Raw genomic sequence first — 27,891 nt, forward strand, 5'->3', positions numbered from 1 at the left:
AAAAAAATACCAGTATATAGACTTGGTTGCAAGTCTAATATCATTTGGAAGGACTAAACATCCGGGATATTTGCAACCTCTTTACGGTACGGTCAATGCCATCCCATAATAATCGTCAAGATGGCCGAGGTGAGTTATGCGCGAAATTGTTAAACTTGGTCAGATTTTTTGGGTTATTTTTGTACTTTTTTGCCAAGAAGGTGTAATCTTTTTCTGCATTTGGAATTTTGGATAAACACAGAACTACTTTTTGTGTGGAGAAGGGGAGATGTCTGTCGTGTTTTGTTCAATTGGCGATCTACTTATTTGACCGGTGAATCTTACGAAATGAAAAGTAAACGACCGTGTACGCGCGGCCGGTCTTGTGCGGCCGACCTTGCGTATTCGCGCAAGTCGGATCCGGCCTCGGTGACAGTTGTGACCGGTCATTGTGTTTATGCTGTTGAATGTTGTGAACAGTGATGTTGGAAAACTATCTTTTTGGGGGGATTTCCACGAGCGTGGCGAGGCATGGGTGCAGATCTTATAATTAATTTTTTTCTTTTTAAAAGTTTATTTGGAATGGCATTTGCTCTTTTAATTTTAAATTTGTTAAAGTTTTGTTTTCATTTTTGTTAATTTATTATGAGGACGGCATAGGGGGCTTAAAATCTTAAATAATACTTAATAGGGCCCACTTTTTGTCGGTTAAGAAATAAGAATAACAGTTAGATGTTGACATTGTCGTTTTTTTTTGGACTTGGGAAAATGTGTATGATCTGCTATTTTGTTGGCAAATTGTGTGAACATTAATTTTTTGCTTGTGAAAATGTTGTTTTGCTTGTTAAAATTAAGTTGAAAATGGATAAAGTTATAAAGCATACATTTCAATAGAAACAAAGAAATACAGATATCCCAGTGTTCAAAAGATGTTTTTTAAGTAAATAAAACTTAAAAGACCAAAAGACACCACCCCCCCCCCCCCAAAAAAAAGGAAAAAGGCAAAACTCTTCTTCCAATTTGGATTTAAAATTGTTTTCATCATGCCTTGTGTATAAATATAAATGGTTGGGAAAGAATTTTGCAACCTGATGCCACTTTTTTCTTCATATATCATCTCAATATAAAAGGTCAGTCATTGCAAAACTGTTGAAAAGACATGAATGTGGGACTGAGAAACATTTCCAATTTTGTTAGGAAATACTTTAAAAAAATTCTTGACTCTCCATAGACTTTGCGCACAACCTCTGAAGTTAAGTGGTGTCTGGTATTAAATTTTTCCAATGTCTGTTTATAAATAACTGGCCAAGGCCATTTTGTGTGGGATGTCTCGTTGGGAATCTGTAGCATTGGTAATGCCACAAAATTGTGAGTTCTGTCTGGAAATTTATACGCCTAAGTATCGAAATATTATCTTTAAATTGGATTTGTTAACTCTAATATCTTCAATTTTTTTTGATGTTTTACAGCCAGCTACGAGTGACTCCAGTCCAGGTAAGTTCTGTGAGCAGCCCCTCCCAAGAAGGAACATCATCCTTTGAATGATAAGTTCTCAAACGATCAGTTTCTTCTCCCCCAACCTCTATATAAATATCAAAATACCATTTCTTTTTGAATTTTGAGTTTTACACCACATCATCAGTCAATTTGTAGTAGCATTCCTGTTTCCTCCAAAATCCACCAAACATGCAGTGGCACATTTTTCAAACTTTTCTAAATCTTTCAAGGGACAGGGTTTCATCTTTCTTAAAGGGAATATACAACATTTGCAAACATCGAAAAATAAAACTTCCAAGTTTTTACGAAATACCTTACTAGGATGTTGGTAAATGACAGTCTCAAGCATCTTGTAAAATAATGGCACCTGGTGTGAAGTCATTTTCAAGAAAATGGTATTTTTGTAAACATTTCCAACGGTGGTCGGCCGACCGGCGTTGGAAAAACCTAACTATTTTTCAACTACTGCTCCAAATTTACCATTTTTTCAGTCCAAATTTTGTTTGCTATTGGTTACATGTTCATGAACGGGTGCAGGCCAGCTAGACTGGTTCCCTTGCCTTACAATTTTCCATCATCTATAAATTGATCCATTTTATCTTTTGCGGAGTCAGGGAACCAGACTACTTGAAAAAATTTTCTTGGTTTTTCCAACCTTTTCGAACACAAAACTTTAAAAATGTCAGTGTAGCAATATTTGATCTATTATATTAACCTCTCAAATAGTTCATTTCTGAAAATGACAGCAAAAGCCAATGATGTACATTCCATTTAAACCTGCAAAAAAATTCACTAAAATCTTCTGTTGTATTTAAACAAACTGTCTGTGAGATAAGAAATATAATTGTATATCTTTTTTTCTTTTTTTCTCCTGGGAATTCAGAGACTGACCAGGACTTTGATGTGACGGCTGAGATGCTCGTTCACGACATCGACGATGAACAGACCATTGATGAGGAAGAGGGCAATGAGATCGGGGAGTGCTTCAGCAATGAACTGGACGATCTAGCGGAGGTATCACAAACTTTTCCATCATTGTTGTAGTTGACACCATCACAAGTTCTCACAAGTCCATCACAAGTCTATCACAACTCCATCACAAGTCTACCACAAGTCTATCACAAGTCTATCACAAGTCTATCACAAGTCTATCACAAGTCCATCACAAGTCCGTCGCAAGTCCATCACAAGTCCGTCGTAAGTCCATCACAATTCCATTACAAGTCCATCACAAGTCCATCACAAGTCTATCACAAGTCCGTCACAAGGCCATCGCAAGTCCATCACAAGTCCAGTAAGATTTGAGGCTTTGCATGGTGGAGATACTAAATAATGAAAGGTTCGCGGAAACACCATGTGCGAATAATTTCTCAACTAAGAGAATGGTTCTGAAAAGAACCAGAGGTATAAACTCGACGTTCCGGTCAGTATGCTCTGACCGTCTTCAGGAGAAAGAAGACGATGTTCTGCAAGAACGGTCATGTTTAGCAGCTTGTGATTCCAAGGAATGATACATTGCTTCTTTGTCTCTACTCCTATAGGAAGCTGCAATCCCAGTGGACCAGCTGTGGCGCATGTACGCCAACCCCCCACCGCCCATGGCCAGCGCCAGCACCCCGCCCATCCACCAGCAAGAGGACTCGACAGAGACGGACGGCAGCACGGACGAGATCCTGAACTCCCGCAACCTGACCCTGGACAAGGAGGAAATCGCCCAGGACTTGCTTCCAAACCAGGGGGAGAACGTGGAGGAAGGGACGGGGGAAGAAAGCATCGATGACCTGCATAGTGATCTCTTCCCTGGCCCGGGTAGCCACGCTAGCGACAGCCCTGGTAGCTACGGCACACACAGACTACTCAGATGTGAGTGCAAGGGTAAAAACTTTATGATCTTAGGCTTCGCATAAATTTGCCTTATGGCAGATGGAAAGCAGGGTGCTATTTAGAGTGCGTAAATTTAGGTGAATAGAAACGGGTAAACCATCGAAAGGTTTTAACTTTGGTTTTTTTCCCGAAACCATTTTTTGTCTTTACACATTGATTATCTGTCAACTGCTTCCAAGATGCTTACAAAGCCCAGTCTAAGAATCGTAAAGTCACCATTAGTAATCACAAACGATCCAAGTTAAAGCTATCTCCTTGGTAATTTTTGCGACAACCTGAAGCTTCCACTTTCCAAAGATCTGCCGAGTTCAGCGATGAAATGGTAAAAATAAGCAGCCCTTTTGGGGTACAAATCACTGAAATGCAAACCCTTGATTGCAAAATGCTAAGATTGTAATCCTGCATTGCGTTGTGTACATAAGGCAGATTTTTTCATCTTTGTTGTTCTGGTCTTTCAGCTAACACGGCCACTGACGGAGATTCTGATTCAGGCTCAGAAGACTCGGATTACGTCCCCCCAGAAGACTGGAAAAAGGCGAGTTCATTTCTTACAATGATGTGTGTTTTTTTTTTTCACTGGCCGAGGGGCCTTGCAAAGATAAAACATGTACCCACAAAGTTTTGGTTTTTCAACTGGGAAAAAATGGAACTAAATAATACATTTTGAGATTCTAAATAACACATACCGAATTGAATGGTTCCTTCGTTACAGACCATCAGCGTTGGTTCCGATTTCCAAGCAGTTATTCCTGAAGGGCTGAGTCACTATGGTGATGCTCCAGGTAAGTTGCATCTTTCACCTGTTGCGGAGTAGACTCTTCAGTTGGGAGAACCTTCAAGAAGCAGATATGTCACTGCAAGGAGGGCCGAATTCATTGGGTCTGCATACACAAGAGAAAAATCCCTACTAATTATAGCAGAAAACTCTTAAGATAACGGCTAGCGTGTTTTATCACCTACCAATGAATTTTAAGCGCATGCGTACATCTTGCAACTGGGATTCTGTTCTTACAGGTTAACACTTAGTTTCTGTTGAAAAGACTTCAGCATTTGAACAGTTTTCTACTGCATGAAAGCTGAGAGTGAACTCTTTACAGACCGGACTCGACTGTTTTTTCACATCTTCCACACCAGACATTATGATGTGTTAACATAAGTCTTCAAACTGGAGCTAGCTCCTCTCACAATCAAACATGGTGTAAGGTTTGCATAGTTCACATCACATCATTTACGTCATTCTCTCAACAAAGTTGAAATTTTCCAGGTAAATTTTTTACACTTGTTTGGTTTTGTACGTCAGCCTATGACAATGAGGACAGACTACTCTGGGATCCTAATCAGCTCTGCGTGGAGCCCGTTGAGTCCTACCTGAGGGAGGTCCAGCGACCACCGCCCGGCACCATGAGCGTCAAGTCGCTACCCCTGGGCAGCCATGTCCGGGACGACGAACGGGTAAGGTCATACGTGAAGTGAGATAAATACTAAGACTTACCTGGTGAAAGTGTCGTCGAGAGAAATGTTCTGAACAGGTTACTGTCAAGCGATCGGAAGGCATTAACCCTAACTCCCTAGGCATTTTTGCTATGGATGTAACCTTAGTCCGGCAAAATCCTCCAACTGCCTCCATGTTATCATAGCATATAACCTCAATCCTGCAAAATCCTTCGTTATTTTTCGAATGTGGTCCTTGGAGGGGCGACCACTGCCTCAATCCTGCAATATCCTCCAGCAATCACTGTCAGTATGTTGAGGCAGAGCCAGTGACATCCTGGAGCGGTGCGGAGGATTTCAATATGTTCAAGTATAATGTAGGCCTAAGTTTATGCACTGCTGAGCATAAACAACACAAGGTCCGGCCCAAGACCTTGACACAGTGCATCCTCCAAAATCAGCAATACCCTTTTGCCATGTAGCCCCAGTCCTGCAAAATCCTCCATTTTGCAGAGAGGATTTTGGAGTATTTGGGAAGATTAGGTATAAAGAGACACTTTGGTTGTTATATTACAGCAACGGTTTATCTTTCACTAGTTTTGAGAAATGTAGATTTTGAATGAGCAAATCTGCATGTTTATTACGTTTCTTAATTATTAATAGTGCAATTAATTATTAATTACTAATTAATATTTTTTTGGTTGATTTGCATTCATTAGTCACTCTATATACTCTTACAATGCGGACACAATGTGGACGAGGCCCTCAGACGACATCGTATGCAAATAGCGCCCCCTATGGATGAGATGAGCCTATGGTCTGAGGAGGAGTGCCGTAACTTCGAGAGCGGCCTCAGAGCGTACGGCAAGAACTTCCATCTAATTCAACAAAATAAGGTAACGAATGGGATGCCTATGAACTTGGTGCAAAAATGCGAAAAAAAGTCTCTCGCTGAGTACATCAAATTTAGAAATGTTGACTTTAAAGGTAATAAACAACATTTGCAAACATAAAAAAAACTACCAAATTATTATGAAATACCTTACTTGACTGTAAGTGAATAATAGTCTCAAGCATCCTGTGAAATCATGGCACCTGGTGTGCTGTCATTTTCAAGAAAAGTGGACTTTTTGTATCAATTTCCAACGATGGTCGGTTCACCATCGTTGGAAAATACTGCCCCCAATTTACCAAATTTAGTTAGTCCACATTTTGTTTACGATCGGTTACACATCCGTGAACGGGTGCAAGCCAGCTAGTCTGGTTCCCTGACCTGACAATTCCCAGACGTCTATAAATTACTCCGTTTCGTCTGAAGTAGGGTCAGGGAACCATGCAGACTACAAGAACAGCATTGTTTATCTGTTTTTTTCCCCAGCATCTATAAGCACAAAACTTTTATTAGGTCAGTTTAGCAATATTTGCTATAAAATACTAACACCCAAATCCATCAATTTCTAAAAATTTTGAAGATTACCTTTAACTTTGGAAAACTAAAGTGGTGACTATTGCCGTTTTGGCGTCTGTAGGTTCGGACAAGATCGGTGGGGGAATTGGTTCAGTTCTACTATCTGTGGAAAAAGACGGCTCGACACGACAGCTTCGCAAACCAGGCCAGGCTGACCAAGAAGAAGTATCATCTACATCCGGGAATCACGTGAGTGTCCTTAGTCCTATCTTAAAGTCAATTTTTGTTTAACTAAGAAAATTATCACAAAGTCGTTTCGGCTTTTTACAAGGTCTCAAAGAGTGTCAGAGCCATCGTAAGCAATTTTACAAACCCAAGAAAAGGCAGATTTGGAAAATGTTTGTGTTTTATTTTAGGGATTACATGGATCGTTTCCTGGACGATGCGGAGAGCCTAGTGAGTCCCATCCCATCCCACAGTCTCCTAGACAAGCACCGGATCAACAACAAACTCTCCCATTCAGCATCCATGCTCTCCACTCTTAACGGGGCTTCCCCGGCTGAACTCCTCAGCAATGGCTCGCCGGAAGTCGGCGGTTTGGTCATGGGTGATCTCCCCAATGAGATGTCGGCCACGGCCACAGCGACAGCCAGCCAGAGTTTGAAGCACCCCGCTGACTTCCCCGACTCCAACGGTCCGGCCAAGCATCGGAAGTTGGAGCCGGAGTTGGACCATCATCACCAGCAGGTCATGAGAAACCTGGGCATTGTGATTGAACCCGACCGGCAGGAAAGAGACAGCGTCTTTATGAGGGACCATTTGGTCCAGGTGGTCACCACCCACGCGGACCCGCGCCCGCCCCCGTCCGCGCCCCATCCGCCATCTCAGGTACCCCCTCTCTCGCCCGCTGTCAAACCTATACGAGGCAACATCACCCTGGTCCCGCCCGAGCACAGCGTTGCCTCGGACTCGGTCATCAACGTTCGACCGCTGGTCACTAGCAATATGCAAGCAACCAATCCTGTAGCCCAGTGATGGCGGCACGGAATTGTTATATACCTTCCAAAACAAACAAACAAGGCGAAACAATTGCGGAAATGTGTGAAATTTGTGAGCAAGTCGCTTGAGGAGCAAGCAGTCTACGAAGTTGATGCAACTCTTTTTCACGATGTGTAATTGAGAGAATGTGCGAGAGTCGTCAACGTCTTCAGGAGTTTGTAATCACTTATTTATTTATTTTTTGCTAAGAGTAAATATATATATAGATATATAAATATTGCGATTCATGTGTGGTGTATGAAGACGAAATATGTGACACCGTTTTCTGGGAAGAGGCATTGGAATAATCGTAACGGAAGAAAATCTCTTTACTTGTCCAAAACCAAATGGTCCAAAAGATGTCCTGTTTCTTCCTTATTTAATTTTCTCACGGCAGCCGTCGGTTCACAAGAAATTGTGCTCTTGTCTACTTAAGCCGTATTCTCATTGGACTTTTTTTGGATAAAACTAACAGACTCTTGTCAACTTTACAGAGACCATTGTCAATTAAACCAAATTAAGTCCAGTGGGGACAACCGGTAAATTTCCCGAATGGTCAAGCGTTGACTGTCGATTGTGAGCTTCGACGGTCCGCTGCAGAAAGTTTTAGAGGGCCAACTTTTGTTGTCGGTCTGTTGTTGATCAAAGGCATTGCAACCCAGACAGTGCTGAATTCTCAATTGTTAATATAAATGTTTTCACATGCCTAGGGTGGGGATTGGGGGGGGGGGGGTTATGATTAATGTCATTGTTCATATAAAATTTTCTGTGACTGAATATGTTTTTTTTTTCCTAGGATTATTTGGCATGACAAATTTGACACAAGAACATTGATATGGTTCAGTTTTAATTCAAACACAATTCAAACTTAGAAAAGAATGTAGTATCCAGACGCCACTTCAGCGGTTGTGTACAAAGTTTATTGAGAGTCTAGAAAATTTTTCAAGTATTTCCTAATTTTTTCAAGAATCTTTCTCAGTCCCAATTTCATGTCTTTTCAATATTTATGCAGTGACTAACCTTTATTGAGATGATATATCCAGAAAAAAGTGGCGTCAGGTTGCAACATTGTTTCTCGACTGTATCTTCTGAACAACTTAAAAAATATTTTACTATCTGGACAAGAAGACAATACATCTTCAAGACTTGATCCTTAAAACTCCCATTATGTGCTATTTCAGTGTAGATAGAGTGATAATAAGAAATATGAGTATTCTTCTCAGTATGCCTGAAAAGTGTTCAGTAGATGTATAATTGGGGGGGGGGGGGTCCGTTACCATTCCCCATCTAAACTCACAAATGTCGTCCACTTTTTGTTGGACTTGTCAATAGTGTAAATAGTTTATAAACGACAGATATACATGTGTAAATCGATTTAAACAACCATAGAAATGTTAGGTTCTTTTTTTTGTTTGGTATTTTTTAAAAAACACGAGGAGTACGCTACCAAAGGACAGGTTTTAAAGTTAGATTCAGACAAGGAAGTTGGGAAAAAAATGTATAATTAGAAGATGTCTGTATGTTTATATGTTTGTTACTTTACTCTGTAGACAAGTATCTGTAGTTGTAGCGTTGGCATATCCTTTTGTGTATATATTGTCTGTCAGTGTTACGGTTTAGTCCTTTTTTAAAAAATCCGTCAGTCATACTGAAATTTAAGTTGGTGAAGTAGGAAAACTCTCACCACATTATATTTCAAAGCGCTTGCAGGATTCGGAAAAGGATGCAACTTTGACACTGTCGTCATTTTTTTTCTTTCTTGTCTTCGAAAATCTTGCTTTATTCATTTAAATCCTCTCGTCAAGTCTTTTGAAAATTAGTATGTTCAGTTGAGAATTATACGTGTCCCAAAAACTCAATTTTACCCAAAAACCTGTTTTAAAAGTTTCAGCGAGAGTTAAACTAGTGCCAGTAGTTAAGACTTATTACTCCTGCATCGAAATTTCATATGACTGGTTTTTATGGAATGACAGGATTTTTTTTTTAGGGGGGGGGGGGTGGATGGTGGGAGGGGGATACTGTTAATTTGCATTCTGTATGATGTAAACTTGCATTGCGTACAGTACAAGGCAACCTTTAAATGTTTTCCAACTAAAAGCAGGCTGCTGAATCGACTTTGCTTTCAGCAATCAGCAATCGTCTTTGAAGAACTATTGTGCTTGACATTTTTAAACCGTGAATGCACAAGGTGCATTTGTGTAACCCTATGGAACAAAAAGAAATTACCTCAAAAAGATAGCCACCATGCAAACAGGCATGAACCTTGGAATTTAGAAAAAAAACAAGGAAAGTCCAAAACACACAAGACTTTGTACAGTATTTTCAATTTGTAATGGCATTCATGAGAAGTTAAAAAAGATGAAATCAGCGGATCCGAGGAAAAGTTGCATGCCTGTTCAAAAGGTCTATGGTTAATGTATTTTTATGTGCACATAAGGCCAAAAAAAAAAAGTCTCCGGTTTCTGGTATGCGCGCGCGTCGCCGTAGCCATGTGCGTCGGCAAAATGAAAAAGTTTTTTTTTCAATAAAAGATGATGTCTCAAAACCGCCAAACTCACTGGTTTGACTGGAATCCTGCTACTGCACAGTTTTAACGTGTTTTTAGATGGGGTTATGATCGAGAATAAGCTTTATGTGGCCTCTCTGGACTCGCATATATTTGCACTAAGTTTAGTCGGGCACCATTTGCAGTCATCAGCCGACATTTGAAGCAAAAAAATACAGGTAAAAAAAAAAAAAGCCGCGTCGCCGCACTTTTTGGGCAAGCTCCATACCAGAAACCGGAGACTTTTTTTTTTGGCCTAAAATTTGGTTTGATTCTTCAAGATAATAATAATTTTTTTTTTTTTTTTTAGGAGTTGGGGTGGGAAATAAACTATCAACATTTGAGCCATAATACAGATTAGCCCAGTGGCTGTGAAATATTTTAAAAGTTTCAGACAGTTTTCACTCGGGGTGAAAAAAAACCCCCAAAACAGTGCTTCACTAGCATATGTATATTTGTACTAAAATGAAACTGTATTAAGCGATACATCAGTAAATGCTAGGTTTTTTTTTTATTATATGAAACAATGCATTAGTCAACAAATATAATTTTTTGGTTTATGGGAGAAATCACACGTGTAAAATAACCAAAACATTCGACGAAACACTGCTGCACCTACATTTGCGAAATTTGTGTTGAACGATTATTAATTTTTTTTGGGGGGGGGGGGGATTTGCGGACATTTTCAGCAACTTGCCCGATATTCAGAATACCCCAAAAATAAAAATATTCTAAAAGTCTAAGACTAATTTCTAAAAGTCTTATACTAATATAAAAGTCTAAATACAAAACTGACAAGCCTTTAATAAGACCAACATTCTTCGAGTTTCTTTGTGTTTTAAAACAACTTCATCTGTAAAATAAAAACTTCATGTTGTATTTGGTTTTTCCAGTTGTTTACTTTTTGTTTCAATGTTCGGATTATGGATTATTTATTTTCTTTGAAAATCGATCTGTATGTGTACTCCAAAGGAGGAGAGCATGTTGAAAGTAGCAAGATCATATTTATGACTTTTTGACTGACGACTGTTTAAACTTGATTAAAGACCGTTTTCAATTTCTATTCAGTGGTAGATAACTTGTACATTAAACATTAATTTATTGCAGTAAATTTTGAGTTTATTCATACAGTATTGTAGATGGTTTCTGTAACTTGTTCTCTTATTTTTTGAGGCTAATTATATGAATTATTTGGTATTGAAGTAGAGCAGTTAGGTAAGTTGGCGAAAGGTCCCAAAAATCGATTACAACCCGTTCAAAGATAGTCGAGTAGTTTAGTAAAGCGTTTTTGTATTTTGGTCAAGAAAATATAAAAAAAAACAATAAAAAAAACAACACTAAACAAGCGATAGTTTCTATTTTAGCCAAGGTCGGAAGAAACTTTATTATTTCAATAAAATATCAGTTATCTGTACAGTTGATAATAAAACAGTGAAATAAATACAAGCAATGATCAAGTTGTATTGATATATGATGTGAAGCATGCCTTCCTGTTCTTCAAGAGAGTGGTAAAAACTCTTCAGTTCCATTAGAAAGGAAAACAGATTCACAGAAAGCCATCTTGTTAGATGCCAACCAGCTAGGCCCAATTTCGTAGCACTGTTCAAAAGCAGATTTTCTGCTAAGTAACAGCCTCCATCGATTTCATAGAGACCGTAAGCAGTAAGCACAGCAAAAGCATGCTTAAACCCCAAAGGAAGAAAATTGCTTAAAGCTGTGACGTAACAATAGAAATCTCAATGCGCGCTAAACCGTTAGCACATCCATGCCATGAAATAGTGCTTAAAGGGAATGTACATCATTGGCTTTTGCTGCAATTTTCAGAAATGAACTATTTGAGGGGTTAGTATAATAGATCAAATATTGTTACACTGACATGTTTGAAGTTTTGTGTTCGAAAATGCTGGAAAACCACTGGAAAAACAAAATTGTTCACGGTAGTCTGGTTCCCTGACTCCACTAAAGATAAAATGGATCAATTTCCAGATGCCGGAAAACTGTAAGGTAAGGGAACAAGTCTAGCTGGCCTACATCCGTTCATGAATATGTAACCGATAGCAAACAAAATTTGAACTGAATAACAAATGGTAAATTTGGAGCAGTTGTTGCAAAATAGTTAGGTTTTTCCAACGGTGGTCGGCCGACCACCGCTGGAAACGTATACAAAAATACAATTTTCTTGAAAATGACTTCACACCAGGTGCCACAATTTTACAGGATGCTTTAGATTGTCATTTACCAACATCCTAGTAAGGTATTTCGTAAAAACTTGGTAGTTTTATTTGTCGATGTTTGCAAATGTTGTATATTCCCTTTAAAGGGAATATACATCATTTGCTTTTGCTGTAATTTTCAGAAATGGATGGAATTGGGGGGTTGGAAATATATAGCAAATATAGTAAAACTGACTTTTTTGAGCTTTTGGGTTCGGAAATGCTATAAAAACCAATCATTTTCCTGTAGTCTGGTTCCCTGACTCCATTTAAGAAGAAACAGAGCAGTTTACATATATTGGGGAATTGTAAGGTCAGGGAACCAGTCTAGCTGGCTTGTACCCGTTCATAGGTGTGTAATCGATTGCAAACAAGTGCGATGGTCAACTGGGGCCAGTAGCCTATTTGAAAAAAGCCAGTTTTTTCCAACGCTGATCGGCCGATCAGCGTTGGAAATTGCTACAAAAATACCACTTTTCTTGAAAATGACAGTATACCAGGTGCCATGATTTTACAGGATGCTTTACACTGTCATTCACTAACAGTCCAGCAAGGTATTTCAAAATGATTTGGTAGTTTTATTTTTTGATGTTTGCAAATGTTGTATTTTCCCTTTAAACAGTGGCAAGATTTTCTGCTGTAGTAAGCACAACTTTTCTGCTAACTGTGAACCAGCGCCATGAAATAAGGCCCTGGGTTTAACTTACTTCTTGTGCTTACTGTTAGCCAAAATCCACGCTTAATGTACCAGAAAATTATTTACTAACACATAGCACATTGCACAGGTTAGCGAGGAATTTTGGTTGCAGCGCATGCGTACATCCTGTGACTAAGGATTCTGTGCTTACAGGGTTAGCACAGAAGGTTCCTGCTAGCACTGTAAGCAGAGAATGGTAATCGTAAGCGCAGAACGCTGTGGTTTGCAGGGCCATGAAACTGGGCTTGTTTCTTTAAATTTAAAAACATAAACCTCATTCGTTTTGTCATTTTATCACCCCCAGACTTGAATTTTTTCTGCTTGAGCAGAAAACGGACAAAATTCTCAAAATCCTGCCTCTGGCTGCTCTGAATTATATTGGCTATGACAGGCATTAATACACACGTCTATGGGACGTTTCCCAAGCCCTAGCAAAAGCCGTAGCTTTTTGAAGCCTTCAAGGAACTGGGTGCTTGCTTCTTGTTGACACTGAAAGTGCACCTAATGGAGATGAGGTACCAGATGTGTGTTTCGAGAGTCGGGTGTCGGCACTGCTCTGCCTTTCAGCTGCGGTTGATATATTAAGAGAAGTGGATGCCCTCCGTGTTGAAACAGTTTAACAACCTGTAACGTGAACAAAACATCAATACACAGACATTTGTCAAATCAAAAGGCAGGAATTTATTAGATGCTGTTTGGGAGGAGGAGGAGGGAGAGGGGCAAGCTCAAGTCTTTGTTTAGCCTACTAGTAACCGGACATTAAACCACGTGGACAAATGTACTATTATAAGGTGGAATTTTGTGTCGGGGTGATATAAATCAAATTAGGTTTTGCCCTTCACCGACGTTTAAACACTGTATACTCAGTGTGTTACCTCCCAAGTGAAAGTTGGAAAAAAATCACTCGGGTGGGACTCGAACCCACGACCTCCTGCTTTCTAGTGCAGATGTCTTACCACTCGACCACCGAGCTAACGGGATCGGTTGGCTGGTTCGAATCTGAATCAGATTCAGACACGAACCAGATTCGAACCAGCCAACTGATCCCGTTAGCTCGGTGGTCGAGTGGTAAGACATCTGCACTAGAAAGCAGGAGGTCGTGGGTTCGAGTCCCACCCGAGTGATTTTTTCCAACTTTCACTCGGGAGGTAACACACTGAGTATACAGTGTTTAAACGTTGGTGAAGGGCAAAACCTAATTTGACAAATGTTACCTTGCAAAATCTATTTGCATTTGTAACACGAACCAACAATGCACTCATGGTAAATGATCAGTAATGATTATTAAGGCTATTTTTAGTCAAAGAAATTTCCAAGGATTTTGGACTGACTGAGCAATTTTCCCCCCTTTTTTTCCTTTTACACGAACTTGCCCCAACATTTCCATTTTGTTTTCAACAAAATTCAAAACAAAATTCTTTTATTGATTCCCAAAGTTTGAAACTATGGCCCTTGTTTTTCTAGTACTACAATAATGGTTGTAATAATAAATGTGGTTTGGGAGAAGAGTTAGGGGGAAAATTAAGAGTATCGTAATTAACAGAGGAAAAATGGAACGATCGAAATACTTACCGAAGAAAATCGTCAATGTCCATGACCCGCGGCCTCATCTTGTCAAAATCGTTGCTTTCAAGAATCGTTTGAACTTTGTCCTTGATGTCGAAATCTGCAGCTACGGGCTGAAAATGTAAAAAGCAAACGAATGACAATCACCAATTAATCCTACGCCTCTAAACTCCATCAATTTTTTTTTATTTTATTTATTTATTTTTTTTTAATTTGGCAGTCCGTACTCCATACAAGGCTCCCGGTGTGGAAATACTCACAATACTTTTGACGGAGCAATGAATCCTGTAGTTCTTTTCAAGCATTTCCATCACCGTTTTCGTCCTGAAAATGTTAAAAAAATAGGGAAAAGTAACAGTAGTTCTCACGAAATTTGAAGCTTTTTGAGAACGCAGGCCTTTTGATTGTATAAACTGTATCTGGTTATAGAACCCAACAAAGGATTTTTCAATGTGTTTTTTACCATTAAAGATTTTGGAAAGAATGCAGCATCTGGACTCCACTTCTTTGGTTGTGTGCAAAGTCTACGGAGAGTCGATTGCATTCCCAAAGTATTTTCTAACAAAATTGGAAATGTTTCTCAGTCCCAGATTAATGTCTTTTCAACACTTTTGCAATGACCGACCTTCGTTTAGATAAAATATGATGAAAAAGTGGCATCAGGATACAGCATTCTTTCCAAGATATTAAATTGGGCTTTGTTTTTTTTTTTCTACTGGAAAATAAATTTCTGAAGTTAAAGCTTGCATCTGAGTCACTCACTTGAATGCTGCGCCAAGCGTCTTATTCTTCCGTACAAAGGCTATTCTGACCAGCCCATCCCACTCCTAGAGAAAGGAGAAAAAAATAAGCAGTGTGTCAAATTCTAAACAAATATTCAAATACCCCACAAATGCTAAACAAAATAACTTTGCATAAGGAATAAAAAAAAGGTCTGTGAAATGTTTTGTCGGCACAACTTTTCTGTAACCAAGTTGTGAATATTCTGTGCCATAGGCGCTCGGACCGATGCGAGCATGTGGTGTGTCTCACACTTCGTGCCGTCTACGGTCCACGCACAGTGTTCATTCACTGACCTGAAAGTTGATAGGCGGAGGGGGGTTGCGCGGCTCGATCCGGACAACGCTGGACTCGACTTTCGGTGGAGGCTTGAAGTTGTTCTTGCCAACCTGTAGGCGAAGACAGAAGAAAGGTAAAAGACATCACGAACTCAGCTTGTTTTAAACCCAACAGACAAGGCGCAGGGTGTAAACGAATGCACTTGCTCTGTGTGAAAAAGAGACGTGTCACGAAACACAACTTCAAACTAGATAACAATTGTGATTAATCCCATCATTAATTTCATTCATTAAAGGGAAAATACAACATTTGCAAACATCAAAAAATAAAACTACCAAATCATTTTGATATACCTTGCTGGACTGTTAGTGAATGACAGTGTAAAGCATCCTGTAAAATCATGGCACCTGGTATACTGTCATTTTCAAGAAAAGTGGTATTCTTGTATCAATTTCCAACGCTGATCGGCTGATCAGCGTTGGAAAAAACTGGCTTTTTTCAAACACTGGCCCCAGTTGACCATCGCACTTGTTTGCAATCGATTACACACCTATGAACGGGTACAAGCCAGCTAGACTGGTTCCCTGACCTTACAATTCCCCAATATATGTAAACTGCTCTGTTTCTTCTTAAATGGAGTCAGGGAACCAGACTACAGGAAAATGATTGTTTTTCTTGGTTTTTATAGCATTTTCGAACCCAAGACCTCAAAAAAGTCAGTGTAACTATATTTGCTATATATTTCCAACCCCCCAATTCCATCCATTTCTGAAAATTACAGCAAAAGCAAATGATGTATATTCCCTTTAATACCTTCATGAGGTGATCCACCCTGGCCAGGAGCTGGGTGTTGATAGAGAGTCTGCAGTACAGCTTGTCTCCAGGCTTGGCTACTAACCGCTGGGCAAATTCCTGCTGAAACATCAGCACTGCGCACCTAGGTCCACGAAAAACAGGAACCAAGATCAAAACAATAGCAGCGCAGTCAACGTAAAATACACCACATGTTTGGACTAATACCCTAAGCTCAATGGTATGGTAGATCTTCTGTCCAACTACTTGCATGCACAAGATGATTTATATCGCTGGATCACTATTTAAAGCAAATCCAAACTTGGACGTGATTTTACTATTCTAACTTTCAAGTCTCCATTAAATAAAAGGAGGCTCCGTTAACAAGAATTCTCATACTCAACTGTGCAATAAATTTGATACCTGGCAAAGGGGTCGGGGGGGGGGGGGGGGGGAAGAGGGGATAATAGATGGGGGAGAGGCTAAGGGATGGGCGGAGGGGCTAAGGGATGGGGGAGGGGCTAAGGGATTGGGGTGCCAACTTTATCTCGAACCTGAAGAAGGGTCGATGGAGAAGCAGCTTGAAGACAAAGGGGGAGGAGATCTGGTAAGGAAGGTTGGCAACGCAGACGTCAAAGAACGGAAGGTCCGACTTCAAGACATCACCAATGATCATGTGAAGCTTACTGGAAAGATGACTGGAAAGTTACCAAAAAAAAAAAATTAATCACATTGCTTATAAGCTAGTCTTTCAACAAATCTAATCACACGTCATCCAGTCTCCATATGATGGGAGTTTTCATAAGTTGGTGCTTTTGCGAAGAGACGATCACTTTAACCCCAACTCCTAAATTTTACAATCCTGCAAAATCCTCCAACTGCCTCCATGTACAAATTGCATACAGCCTAAATCCTGTAAAATCCTCTGTTATTTCTTGAATGTGGTCCTTGGAAGGGTGACCACTGCTTTAATCCTGCAAAATCCTCCAGCAATCACTGTCAATATGTTGAGGCAGAGCCAGTGACATCCTGGAGCAGTACGGAGGATTTCAAGTATAATGTAGTTATATCTAGGCCTTAATTTTTGTATGGCTGAGCGTAAACAACACAAGGTCCGGCCCAAGACCTTGACACAGTGCATCCTCCAAAATCAACCACACCTTTTTGCCATATAGCCTCAATCCTGCAAAATCCTCTGTTTTGTGAAGAGGATTTTGGAGGATTTGGGAAGATTAGGGTTAATCTGGCATGTCTAGGCAGTATGTCGAGTTGTGCTATATTTTTGGCCCAAACAACAAGGTCTCACGAAAGCTCTTGGCAAGGAAAGAACCTGGCACTTACGTTCCTTGAACTCGCTTCTGTAACTCCGCGGCAAGTCTGGGGTCCAACTCACACGCCACCACCTGTAATATGATTGGGAGAATAGAGCTGACTAATCACACCGAAAACAAAATTATCACCAAGAAAAAAAAAATTACATCTTACAAATATTATTTCAGTTTCTTCTATCTACACAATGAATTGATGGCAGCCGTGCTGTACAATACCTTCTTGGACTTTTCGAGGAGTTTTACGGTCATGTTGCCTGTTCCAGGACCAACCTCTAAGACAGTGTCGGTGCTTCGCAGGGCAGCCTGAAGACATAAAAAAATTCAAAATTAAATTTTACTTCGAACTGTATCGTAGAAACATAGTATCCACAAATTATACTCATTTTACTTTAATCATTGACATCTGCTTGGAACATCCACTCATACGGTTGGAAAGAAACCTAACTATATATTTTCATAATTATGCGCCAATACATATGTATTTCTAATGTACAATACAGTGAAATCTTGATAAGCTATAAGGCAAACTTCGATGGAACAGGTTCAAAATTTGACTTAAGCAGAGTTTTGAGTTATCAGAGTTTGACTTATCGAGATTTCACTGTAATATCATGCAATAATGTAGGTTCACGTCTCCTAAGAGTATGTTTTTAATGCATCCTAAGTTAATCGTTCATCGTTGTCGTCGTCCTGCACTGTTTGGTGGCCACCTATTTTCTTTCACTTAAAATTATGCACTTTGCCTGTGACATCACTTCTGCACCATCCTTGTATAGCTTAATAGCTGAATAAGGATTTAAAGACTCAAGACTCAAGAATAATGAAAATAAGACTAGGGTCGACTTGATGAATACCTTATCAATAATGGCGTCTACGATCAAGGGGTTCTTCAGGATATGCTGTCCAATGTCAGTTCTGAACTGGATACCTGATATGAGAACAAAGAATGTGTACAATTATCACAAATTATAAACATGATGATGAAGTCAATACATGCAATAATAAATTTGGCAAATCTCATTCAACATGTCCGACCTTTTCTTCTACGCAGTGGCTATTGTTACGGCAGCCGTAGGCCCTAACGCATTTCCCATTTTCTATCGTTCCGGACTGCAAGTTGCAACTTTTATGAAAACATGAGAAGAAAATATAAAATTAGAAGGAAAAAAGTGAATTTGAACGTTATGAAATTCGGACTTTATTTCCGTTTAAAAAAAAATCCTCCAAAGCCTCAGGTTAGAAAAGGAAAAAAATTCGAGTGCAAAACGGAGATGCGAACCCGCAACCTCGCGGTGCAAAATCCTACCCTGTACAATGCTGTATCGACTGAGCTGTAGCACACTGCTCGCTAAAACATACGTGGGGAAACAAATAATTATATACCTGCGTGCGTATCAATAAAGTATCGTAGAGGGCGCCAAACAACGGCTGCCGTAACAATAGCCACTTCGTAATAATAAACAATAAACATGATAAATTTGGCAAGTCTCAGCCGACATGTATTGTCATGCATGTTCGACTTTTTCTACCAACCTTGTTTGAAAACCTGCTCGTGAACTCTTGATTTCTTCGCACTCTTAACCTTCGGCATGTTGACTGATGTACTGGATTTACAAGAGCAGCATTTAAACTACAGAAACGACACAACTAATACAAATGGACTTGCCTCCGAGCTAAAGTCAAGGATAAATTGCAATTTGCATGATATGCACGTGTGACATACATGCAAGTGCGCCCTCCTTTGGCAATAATAAGTGAAGAGGAAACCTCGATTTTGTCTACGGTTTGCCTCAATAGATGTCAATTATTTTCAGACTTTGAGGACTTGGGCTCAATGTAAGTCCATGTATTACTTCATGTATGTTATTTTGTACATATTTCAGGCAAACGTATTAAGTTATTCTGTTTGGTGTGGATATTAAGGCTTCTAAATAATTCTGGGGACAGAGAAGCGTAATCTGGAACGAAGCCGAGGTTTTTTAAACCACATATGCTGGTTTTTGAGTATCAATAGAGGGCGGTATGCACAGTTAACGGTAGTTTTCTGCATGCCGCGCCAATGCACCCCTGCATTAAAAATTCCCATAGACACCAGTGCTAATGCCCATACTAAAATTCTTTGAAACAATACTCGGAACTCTCACAGGTATTTAAGCTGCACAGAAAATGATGATCAACATGTCATCTTTCATTTTCTTTTGTTTTTTTGGTGGGTTGATTATTGAATTTTCGAGAATTTCTCACCCAAAGAAGACGACACCTATTTTTCCCAAAGCGGAAAAGTAGCCATCTTGAAAAACGATCTCTCCACAACATGGCAAAATAGCGCCACTTTCGAGCCCAATTGCATAAAAAAATGCCTAGAATTGGAAGCCCCAAGTCCAGACCAGAGGTTCATTGCCATATCTCTTCAATTACCCAAATGATAATGAACTCCCCAATCATGACCCACATTCGAGGCGTTAGTAGTATCATCAAATTCCCAAGTACATGTACAAGTAAAATGAATCTTCCCAACATAAGTCAAGCAAATTCCTTTTTTCAATCAAAAAAGTCCATAGGCCTAGATTTCTGATATTTTGTTCAAGTACAAAGTGTGCCACTGGATTTTATATTGAAGTGTTACATGTGTTCAATTTTGACTTTCTAGGAAGACTCCTAACAAATATGCAAATCTAGGGTTAATAATGAAATTAACTTCATAGTTGGAAGTAGAAAGTATTGTTCAATCTTTGTTATACATGAACCTGGACAAGACAAAGGACACAGGAAAACATTGCATTTAATAACAATGGCATTCACATTGTTTTATTATGAAGTTTTGTTTTTCACATGCCTTTCATGAGTAAACACTGTCAACTGATAAAGAAAAGAGCAGATTTCTGGGTCCAAATTGCTAAAAAAGAGTCTTAAAATCAGACTTTTTGATTTTCCTCTGAAGATGTGTTGCACAGTCAAGTTCCTAGAGCAGTTATTGTTGTGGTTTTCCCTAAGATATCCGCCAGTGTTGGAATCACAGCTTCAGATTTTTACACGCCTGGTAGAATCATCTTTTGAATTGTATCGTTGCCGTGAAACGCCATTTGCATTCTATCCAGCCCAAGGGTGTGGTGGAGGATGGCGAGTTAGTTTTTTTCTATCTGAAGTGAAAGAGAAAAGAACAATGGCAAGATATATATTAGAAGGTTTGATCAGTTAAAAGAAGGCTTGATGGTTGCGAAAATTCTCAACTTCAAGACGTTCTTGTGTTGTAGTGAAGTACTTTTCCCCAAAGTCCGACGTTATGCACCTACCAATTGTATGACGCACCTATGACCCCCGGGAATGGTGCGTCATTGTCAAAGATTGCGTTGACCTTTTGTGGAATCTCTACACGCCCTACGTCAGGGCAGTGACGGACCACATGTATACTTTTTGACACTATTTAGCAACATTTTTGACCTACCATTTAACAAGTTGTAATGAACCTTGGTAGCTGACGAAAAGTGTCGCACCCTATAAATAGTAAGCCACACCAAATCATGACATGACAAAACCCTGCGTCACAGCCATGTCGAACATGAATCACTCTTGACCCAACACACTGGGGGGGGGGGGGGGGGTTTCATGGGGTCCGTCTTATAATTTACAGGTGCATTACCGAAAGGCAACATGACACAGGAGAAATTAAATCAGTATCGGCAAACAGATTAAAAAAATATCAGAGACCTTTTGTACGAATTTTACACTTTGTACTAGCACTCAGTCTGTCACACACTGCCTGATTTCAGAAATTCAGACAAATGTCTAAAAATTTTGCAGAAAGGCCGACACATTCCCTTTCCTTATTGTTACTTACTATGAACGGATGAATTGCCATTGCGCTTGCTGCCCTCTACCTCAGTCGTCGCGCTTCTCTCTCAGACTCTAGCAGCGTCAGGATGTCGCCGTCACGCACCGGCCCCTTCACGTTGCGGATGATTGAACGGTTGGAGTCGTCCAGAAACTCCACCCTGACCTGGGTACACTGACCCTGGGAGCCAGTACGGCCAAGGACCTTGGTCACCTGGTGAAATACAGATTTATATTGTAAACTAATGATGAAGGTTGCTTTCTTGAGAGATTTGACTATTAAATTGGTCATGTTTATCCCGTTTAGTTTAGTTTCAATACAGTAAAGGAAAGGCCTTGCATGTGCTTCAATATAAATATCTACATTTTGTCCCGTCAGTCAAGATTTGCTTCAAAATCTAAATTGTGCTTGATTGCAAGTCAATCAGTTAAAATGGTAGGGCCAGTATCACAACTCCAGTGGTACCACTTACGATAATTTATTCGTACATTAACAGGCCAGTATGTTTATTCATGAAAACAGAACAATGCATTGTTGTTATTTAGTCTACCCGTTACATTAATGCATTTTTAAGAACGGTCATGATGGTTGTCGTCGAGCTACCACAGTAGCCTAGTGGATAGCGAGATGAGCTATGAATACAAAGTAGGCCCTGGTTCGATATCCACGTCGTCGCTGCTCATTTTCATCGGCTATTTTTCTTCTCTGAGTTTATCGTTGAGATAATTTTAATTCAAGGGGAAAAGATAAAGAGAACCTGATTCAAAGGAAAAACATAAATTATCATAAGTGGTACAACTGGAGTTGTGATACTGGCGCTACCAGATGGTGATATAACAATTTTTTTCAGCTTGCAGACCTTGTGTGCCCTATCCCTCCCCGGCCCCTAGCCCTCAGAATAATCTTTGCTGAAAACAGCGCCCTCAGCGGTCATCCTACGCACGTGTGCTCAAACCGTACGACGTCTCCGTGATCTGTGTCGAACTTTGGGACGATAATATTCACATTTACTGTTCAAAATATACGTGTACACAGACATTTATAAGACTTGGTTATTCTAATATTTAATATTTATACGTTTAAGGGGACAACATATTTTACAAAGGCGAAATTTTACCTTTGCAAGTTTGACTGGCTTGTCCATTTTTGCGTTCACTGGCGAGTGAAATATCAAAGAGGCCGTCCTCTTTCACTATTTTTAAAAGTGCAAGATAAAACAAAGATTCATTTTGTACGCAATATTTGCTCAAGAAGACAAAAAAATAATTTTGTTTACGTGTTATTTTTGCTTTGGATTTTATAGTAAAATTTTGCTTAGGTAAGAAAGTTATTTTTAAAAAAATTGTCAAATTTCAGTACTTTCGCTGGTATGCGATGTCGAAATCAGAAACGAGTGCCAGGTTAACGTGCATTATTGTTTTTTCGTGTCGATTACCAGCGCATCATAAATAAAAATGGCGACTGCTTCGCCGATCATCCAAGCTCTCCGAAATTTCTTGTCGGGGGTACGTAAATATCGCTTAATTAATGATTTTACTTATTTCGGGTATGGGGAATAGAATGGACGACATTTATATGCCATTTTCACATGTATTGGTATTGTTTATATAGCTGAATTTCACACTTGCGTTTGACTTTTTTACAGACACTAGTTGGAAAATAGACTGGTGCCTAAGTGTGAGAGATGCAGTTATCATTGGATTTGCCATGCATGGCAAAGGGAACATGCTCATAACATAAAATAAAAATAATTTTAAAGATTTTTTTTGACAAATTTCCTTAGATTTATTATTTTAATCATTATCCATAATTACATTTCTTTGCAGAGGAATCTCCAGGGCAAGCTACAGCTTCGCTATGCCCCAGAAGTAGCTCCGAGGTAAATCATGCAAACTTTAGTTTTGATTTTCCCGAATTTATTTGGGTGATTTTTTTTCCCCGCACAGGCACAGGCCTAGGGCAGGCACAGGCCTAGGCTATAATAATTAATAAATCTATATATTTTCAGTAATGTTTTGCTGTATTTAAAATGATCTATACGCCTAGCCCTAGACTGTGGCAACGGTGATGGTGTGCTATGCTGTAAAGGACAAAGGAATGTTCTTTTAATTTTAATGTGTGACTGTGAGTCATTAAATCAACATTAATTTAACTCAGTCTTATTTTGAATCACTTCTTTTTTTTTTCTTCAAATAAGGACCATTCCTGAACCCAATCTTCCGGATGGCGTCTCCCACAAACTCTCGGCTAATTACTACTGCTCAAGAGACGGCCGGAGAGAGTCCAAACCAGCAACTTTAGTCTACTCGAGCGTGAAGCGACTTGCCGAGCCAAAGCCCACCGAGGGGTGAGTCGACTTAACAACAATATTTTTTTCTTCCTCCTGAGTCCTAAATATCCTGTTGGAGTGCCTTGTTAGTGTTGTGCAGCTTGGAAATTCCTATTTTTCTGACTACAAAATTGAAAAAAATATTGGTACATAACTCCCTAGTCACCATAACTACTAGTAGTATTTTGTAGATTTAGGTGAGGATAGGGTTAAGTGACATTTGAGTATTCGAAGGAAAAAAATACAGTAATTGGCCCTTTAAAGTAGGGCTGTTTTTGTCCTTTAATCGGTTACCTGGTTTCTGTACTACTAGTAAATGCACACCCCTACTTAAAGGAAATGCTCAAGATACACAGTACTTTACTCTGATTAAAGCATGGTCACTAAAGTTTAAGCAAAATGCAGTGTGAGAGTGAATTCCCAAACAGTCTGTTTTTTTTTAAACATTTTTTCTGTTATCTTTCCACAGTTCATCAGAAGTCCCTGCCGTCCGTAAACCAGTCACCCCTGGCACCATGCCAACGTGGGAAATATCACCTGACGAACCCTACCTCAAGTGATCAACGGACGACGCTTAGTTTGTAAATAGATTTTAGAAAGAACAAAAATCACAAAAAGATATAACGTTTAATTATTATTTTGATCTCAACACATCATTTACAATTAGTTGCCTTTTTTGGTGTACTAGATGATTTATGCATGTAATAGCAAAAATAAACAACCCAACAACTAACACAAACAAACAAAGTAACCAACAAACAAAATTTGGGGTGTTCTCTCTGAGCGAGCCCTGATTGTCTATTCCAGTTTTGCTTGATTGCTGATATTTGAGTCCTTTTGACTGTTTGTTTTGAACACTGCCCATAAAGAACAAAGAAAATGACAATTTGTGAGACTGTCAACACAAATCTGAAATGCTCATTCGGCACAGTGCATGTACGGTTATCTGGAGGTCGTAGGTTCAAACCCCACTCTTCTCAACATTTTTGTTGACCGTAATATTGTTTCAGTTTAATATTAACAGTTTGCAATCGATAGGAGACAGATAAAGTTGTGTGTGTCCAAGCATTGTCAGATCTCCAAGTAATAGTTCAGTGTGAATAAAGGTTTTCTGAAGCAGATTTCAAGTTATGGTTTACTTGCATTTTTCAATTTCTTTTGTTTGCATGGTCTACTGTAAATAGAAATGTTATATTGGAGCACGACAAATACATTATATTGTAATGAATGCAATTTTTTTTGGGGGGGGGTAAGTAAGAAGGAAACTCCTCAAAGCGCTAGGTAGCTCATGGAGCCTACACAGAAGAAACGAACCATTTTAGTAAATAATAAAAACGGGTTCTTATATGGCACTTTTAACTAAGATCAAAGCGCTTTACATTATTATTACCCCTAATCATTGGTCCAATTAAACACCAAATACCATCTCAGCTCCCTGGGGAGTATACAGCTCGATACAGCCTGTAAGGCGCACGGAAGCTAATTCAATCACAATAACCATCTCTGCCCTCACAGGTACCCATTTACTCCTAGGTGGAGAGAAGCAATGAGTGACAAAGTGCCTTGCCCAAGGGCACACGCACCATGACCCAGGTTGGACTCAAACCCACAACCTGCAGCTTTACCCGCAGACCACGAATTCAATGCCCCAGATTTTGGGGTATAAAACACATGTAGAGAGGCTGTGTTTTTGCGAGCTTTGGTAAAATACAACTGACAACTTAACGGATGAATAATGGTGGTACTTAAACACAAACCAAACATGTTTTTGCTTTTTTATCGTCGGTTTTCACGGATTATTTATTTGAATATTTCGGGTGTGAACTCTCTTAGTGCTGTAAAGTTTTGGACACTTTTTTTCGGTTCCAACTACACGCTCTGCCCTCAAAACAAGCAGGAACACGTCGGGAAGAAACACCCAAAGTTTGTTTGTGGTTGAGCATCACTTTCACTGTTCAGTTCGGGATGCCAGCTACAGCACAAGATTGTATTCTTCTAAATACATGTAATCCAGTAACCTTCATACCAGTCGTAACATAAACCCCGAGCTGAAAGCTGAGCACGGCTTTACGCGCCGCGCACCGCTGCGCCGCGCGTGAGGTTGTTTTGGCGCAGGGCAGCTGTGGCAATCACGGTAATTTGCACTGGTACTTAGGCCCTCTCGTCTGCACCAATTAAAAGCCTGTTAGAAAATTCCCGGCTAAAACTAGAACCTGTTTTAGTTGTAGTAGACCCTTTTTCCCTTTTATGGACATGAAAATGTTCACGTATATCGTCTTTGGTTTTAGAAGAGAAGTTTCAGGTGACACGATAATAGCATTTTAATAGCGGTTATCGTCGACAGAACTATCAGAGACCTCGCATGTCTCATCGACAGCTGGAAAAATGGGTTTGATATATAATCATTCTTGATAAGAACTTTATCTCTTTTGTCAATGGGCCAAGTTGGACATCTTATACAACTGCACATGCGCACACAACGTGTTACTGGTGGGAAAGGGCAAATTAGGACCGCATTTTGGGTGAGAACGAATTTGGAAAAATCGCGTTTTTCTTTGTCCGAAGTTGATTGGGTTTGACTAAAGGCTTGTTGGAAAATCGATATCACCCGGAAACGTATCCCCCTGAAAAGGCATCATTCGGAACTTGAAAACAATCGTTGATGGTGGTTTAAATATTACTCCCAGGTACAGTTTTTGTGCGTGTATGCGTTAGAAAAGGAATACAGCCATGAGACCCCAATACTTGTGCTAACATTTCTCTGCTTAGTAAAACTGTATAGTACCCATTGAGCTGAAACTGCAACAGGTTACTTGAAGTTTCAGCTCAGTATATTTGAGCACTTTTGTTGCAAAGCATTGTCCTCGGGCGTATAGACATTCACAACTGTGTTTTCTTGACATTTCATTTCGGTTGTTGCATGCAACAGAATAATGCAGGAAATGTGAGACACTCACTTAATTTATGTGCTCAATAGAGTTTGGTGAGTTCTCTGCTAAAAAAATTAATATCGACACTAAATTCGTGCGAACGAAACTTCGCAGGAGCCATGTTTTGGAGCCTGTTTGCCGTCAAGCGTCGCTCAGCGGCTGTCAGGACCCTGGTAATTGAAATGGCCCTCTCATTTCATAATTCTCGCAATAATGACGCGTATCTTCGGTCACATTATACTCTCGATTGTCATGTAATATCTCGGGCCCAGATTTCACCGGGACTCGGGTTCCAACCGGCCGGGGCCTCCCGGTGCATACACAAACAACAGATTTTTGAGACTCGTATACGGACTTCAAAAGGAAGAAAATGATGTCTGCAAACTTGTTATCCGGGATCGAATTTCAGGTGCAAAAATGTACTCGGCTACAAGACAACTTGCTCAAATGTTTTGTCCAGAGTAGAGGTATAATTTCACAAGCCTTGAATTGAAAAGGGTGTTTTTAGGTTAAATCCTATTTGGGAAACTAAATCTCGGTGACATCCGTAAAATATGGGAACAGAAATTGCAATAAAGGTAAACTTTGTTCATGAAGATAAACATTTCGTCTTGGTCAAATCGACTTCGAAAGGAATACATGTATTTGATCTTAAATGCGTTCCTGCAAAATGAGACAGAACTGGGCAGTGGTCGAAATGAGGGTTTGCTGGTATTAGGAAAGAGAATAAAAGTCGCCTTACAATCCTGTTTGTTGCACTTCAATCGGACATTCCGTTGACAAGTTGTGGCTGTTTAAAGTTTACATTTATGGACAGGTCAAAAAAGTAAAATACTGAGAAAAAGGCCTTTACAGTTTTGAGTTTTGTATAGTCGTGAAAATGAAAGATGGCAATTGCTTTTCCTCATATACACTTTTTTATTTCACGATTTGTATACTATTTCTTCAAAATATGTGTCAGTAGATCAAAGATTACAAATATCAATAAATTTGAACATTGAAAAAAAATCACCCTTATTAGGTTTTTTTTGCATTTTTTTATGGCCTGTGTCCAAGTCCGTTTCATTTTGCCCGAACGCCTCACATTAATTATATTGATCATCTGTATGGAAAGCGTTACTATAAGATTATAGCGCTTGGCTGACATGCACTCGCTCCACCCGTATATACCTTTATCATGCTGTCACCATTTCAGTCGTGTTCCCGGTATCCAATAACAGTACTGAATGATGATATTTTTGTGCAAAAAGGAACCAGACTATTTTTCCTTCCAGTCTCGCTTTGGTTACACTGATGTGAATGGGGAAAAAAATCAAATGGCTGCAATATGGTAATGGTCTATTTGGAGCCCTAGGTTTGT

General features: G+C 39.6%; 3 protein-coding genes across 3 annotated transcripts; 2 read left to right on the forward strand and 1 right to left on the reverse strand.

Annotated features, from left to right (window-relative positions):
* The first annotated feature begins 93 nt into the window (after positions 1 to 93).
* Positions 94 to 9,207, forward strand: LOC119722452 (mesoderm induction early response protein 1-like). The gene is made up of 10 exons (XM_038192580.1): positions 94 to 129; positions 1,449 to 1,473; positions 2,360 to 2,490; positions 3,018 to 3,339; positions 3,819 to 3,895; positions 4,073 to 4,142; positions 4,661 to 4,812; positions 5,511 to 5,687; positions 6,321 to 6,448; positions 6,616 to 9,207. The coding sequence occupies exons 1-10, from the start codon at positions 121 to 123 to the stop codon at positions 7,232 to 7,234; spliced, it is 1,710 nt and encodes a 569-aa protein (XP_038048508.1). The 5' UTR covers positions 94 to 120; the 3' UTR covers positions 7,235 to 9,207.
* Positions 9,208 to 12,810: 3,603 nt separating this feature from the next.
* LOC119722453 (probable dimethyladenosine transferase) lies at positions 12,811 to 19,067 on the reverse strand. Its single transcript, XM_038192581.1, has 11 exons — positions 18,974 to 19,067; positions 18,295 to 18,368; positions 17,657 to 17,743; positions 17,451 to 17,512; positions 16,664 to 16,807; positions 16,131 to 16,254; positions 15,335 to 15,427; positions 15,021 to 15,085; positions 14,519 to 14,582; positions 14,265 to 14,371; positions 12,811 to 13,316 (listed from the first exon to the last, which is right to left on the reverse strand). Exons 1-11 carry the CDS (start codon positions 19,029 to 19,031, stop codon positions 13,274 to 13,276), a joined length of 921 nt encoding a protein of 306 aa, XP_038048509.1. The 5' UTR covers positions 19,032 to 19,067; the 3' UTR covers positions 12,811 to 13,273.
* Positions 19,068 to 22,649: 3,582 nt separating this feature from the next.
* LOC119722454 (NADH dehydrogenase [ubiquinone] 1 alpha subcomplex subunit 7-like) lies at positions 22,650 to 24,708 on the forward strand. Its single transcript, XM_038192582.1, has 4 exons — positions 22,650 to 22,777; positions 23,099 to 23,151; positions 23,470 to 23,619; positions 24,071 to 24,708. Exons 1-4 carry the CDS (start codon positions 22,727 to 22,729, stop codon positions 24,159 to 24,161), a joined length of 345 nt encoding a protein of 114 aa, XP_038048510.1. The 5' UTR covers positions 22,650 to 22,726; the 3' UTR covers positions 24,162 to 24,708.
* The last annotated feature ends 3,183 nt before the right edge of the window (positions 24,709 to 27,891 follow it).

Source organism: Patiria miniata, unplaced genomic scaffold (assembly GCF_015706575.1).
Source record: "Patiria miniata isolate m_02_andy unplaced genomic scaffold, ASM1570657v1 HiC_scaffold_15, whole genome shotgun sequence".
Taxonomy (NCBI): Eukaryota; Metazoa; Echinodermata; class Asteroidea; order Valvatida; family Asterinidae; genus Patiria; species Patiria miniata.

Excerpts from the sequence above, each read along its gene's own strand:
- LOC119722452 (XM_038192580.1), top strand. Across the intron at positions 1,474-2,359 it reads TACGAGTGACTCCAGTCCAG|AGACTGACCAGGACTTTGAT; the intron begins GTAAGTTCTGTG and ends CTGGGAATTCAG. Across the intron at positions 4,813-5,510 it reads ATGTCCGGGACGACGAACGG|TCACTCTATATACTCTTACA; the intron begins GTAAGGTCATAC and ends TGCATTCATTAG.
- LOC119722453 (XM_038192581.1), bottom strand. The coding sequence starts at position 19,031 with ATGCCGAAGGTTAAGAGTGCGAAGAAATCAAGAGTTCACGAGCAGGTT. Across the intron at positions 15,428-16,130 it reads GGGTGGATCACCTCATGAAG|GTTGGCAAGAACAACTTCAA; the intron begins GTATTAAAGGGA and ends CTTCGCCTACAG. Across the intron at positions 13,317-14,264 it reads GACATTGACGATTTTCTTCG|GTTGTTAAACTGTTTCAACA; the intron begins GTAAGTATTTCG and ends TTCACGTTACAG.
- LOC119722454 (XM_038192582.1), top strand. The coding sequence starts at position 22,727 with ATGGCGACTGCTTCGCCGATCATCCAAGCTCTCCGAAATTTCTTGTCG. Across the intron at positions 22,778-23,098 it reads TCCGAAATTTCTTGTCGGGG|AGGAATCTCCAGGGCAAGCT; the intron begins GTACGTAAATAT and ends ATTTCTTTGCAG. Across the intron at positions 23,620-24,070 it reads GAGCCAAAGCCCACCGAGGG|TTCATCAGAAGTCCCTGCCG; the intron begins GTGAGTCGACTT and ends ATCTTTCCACAG.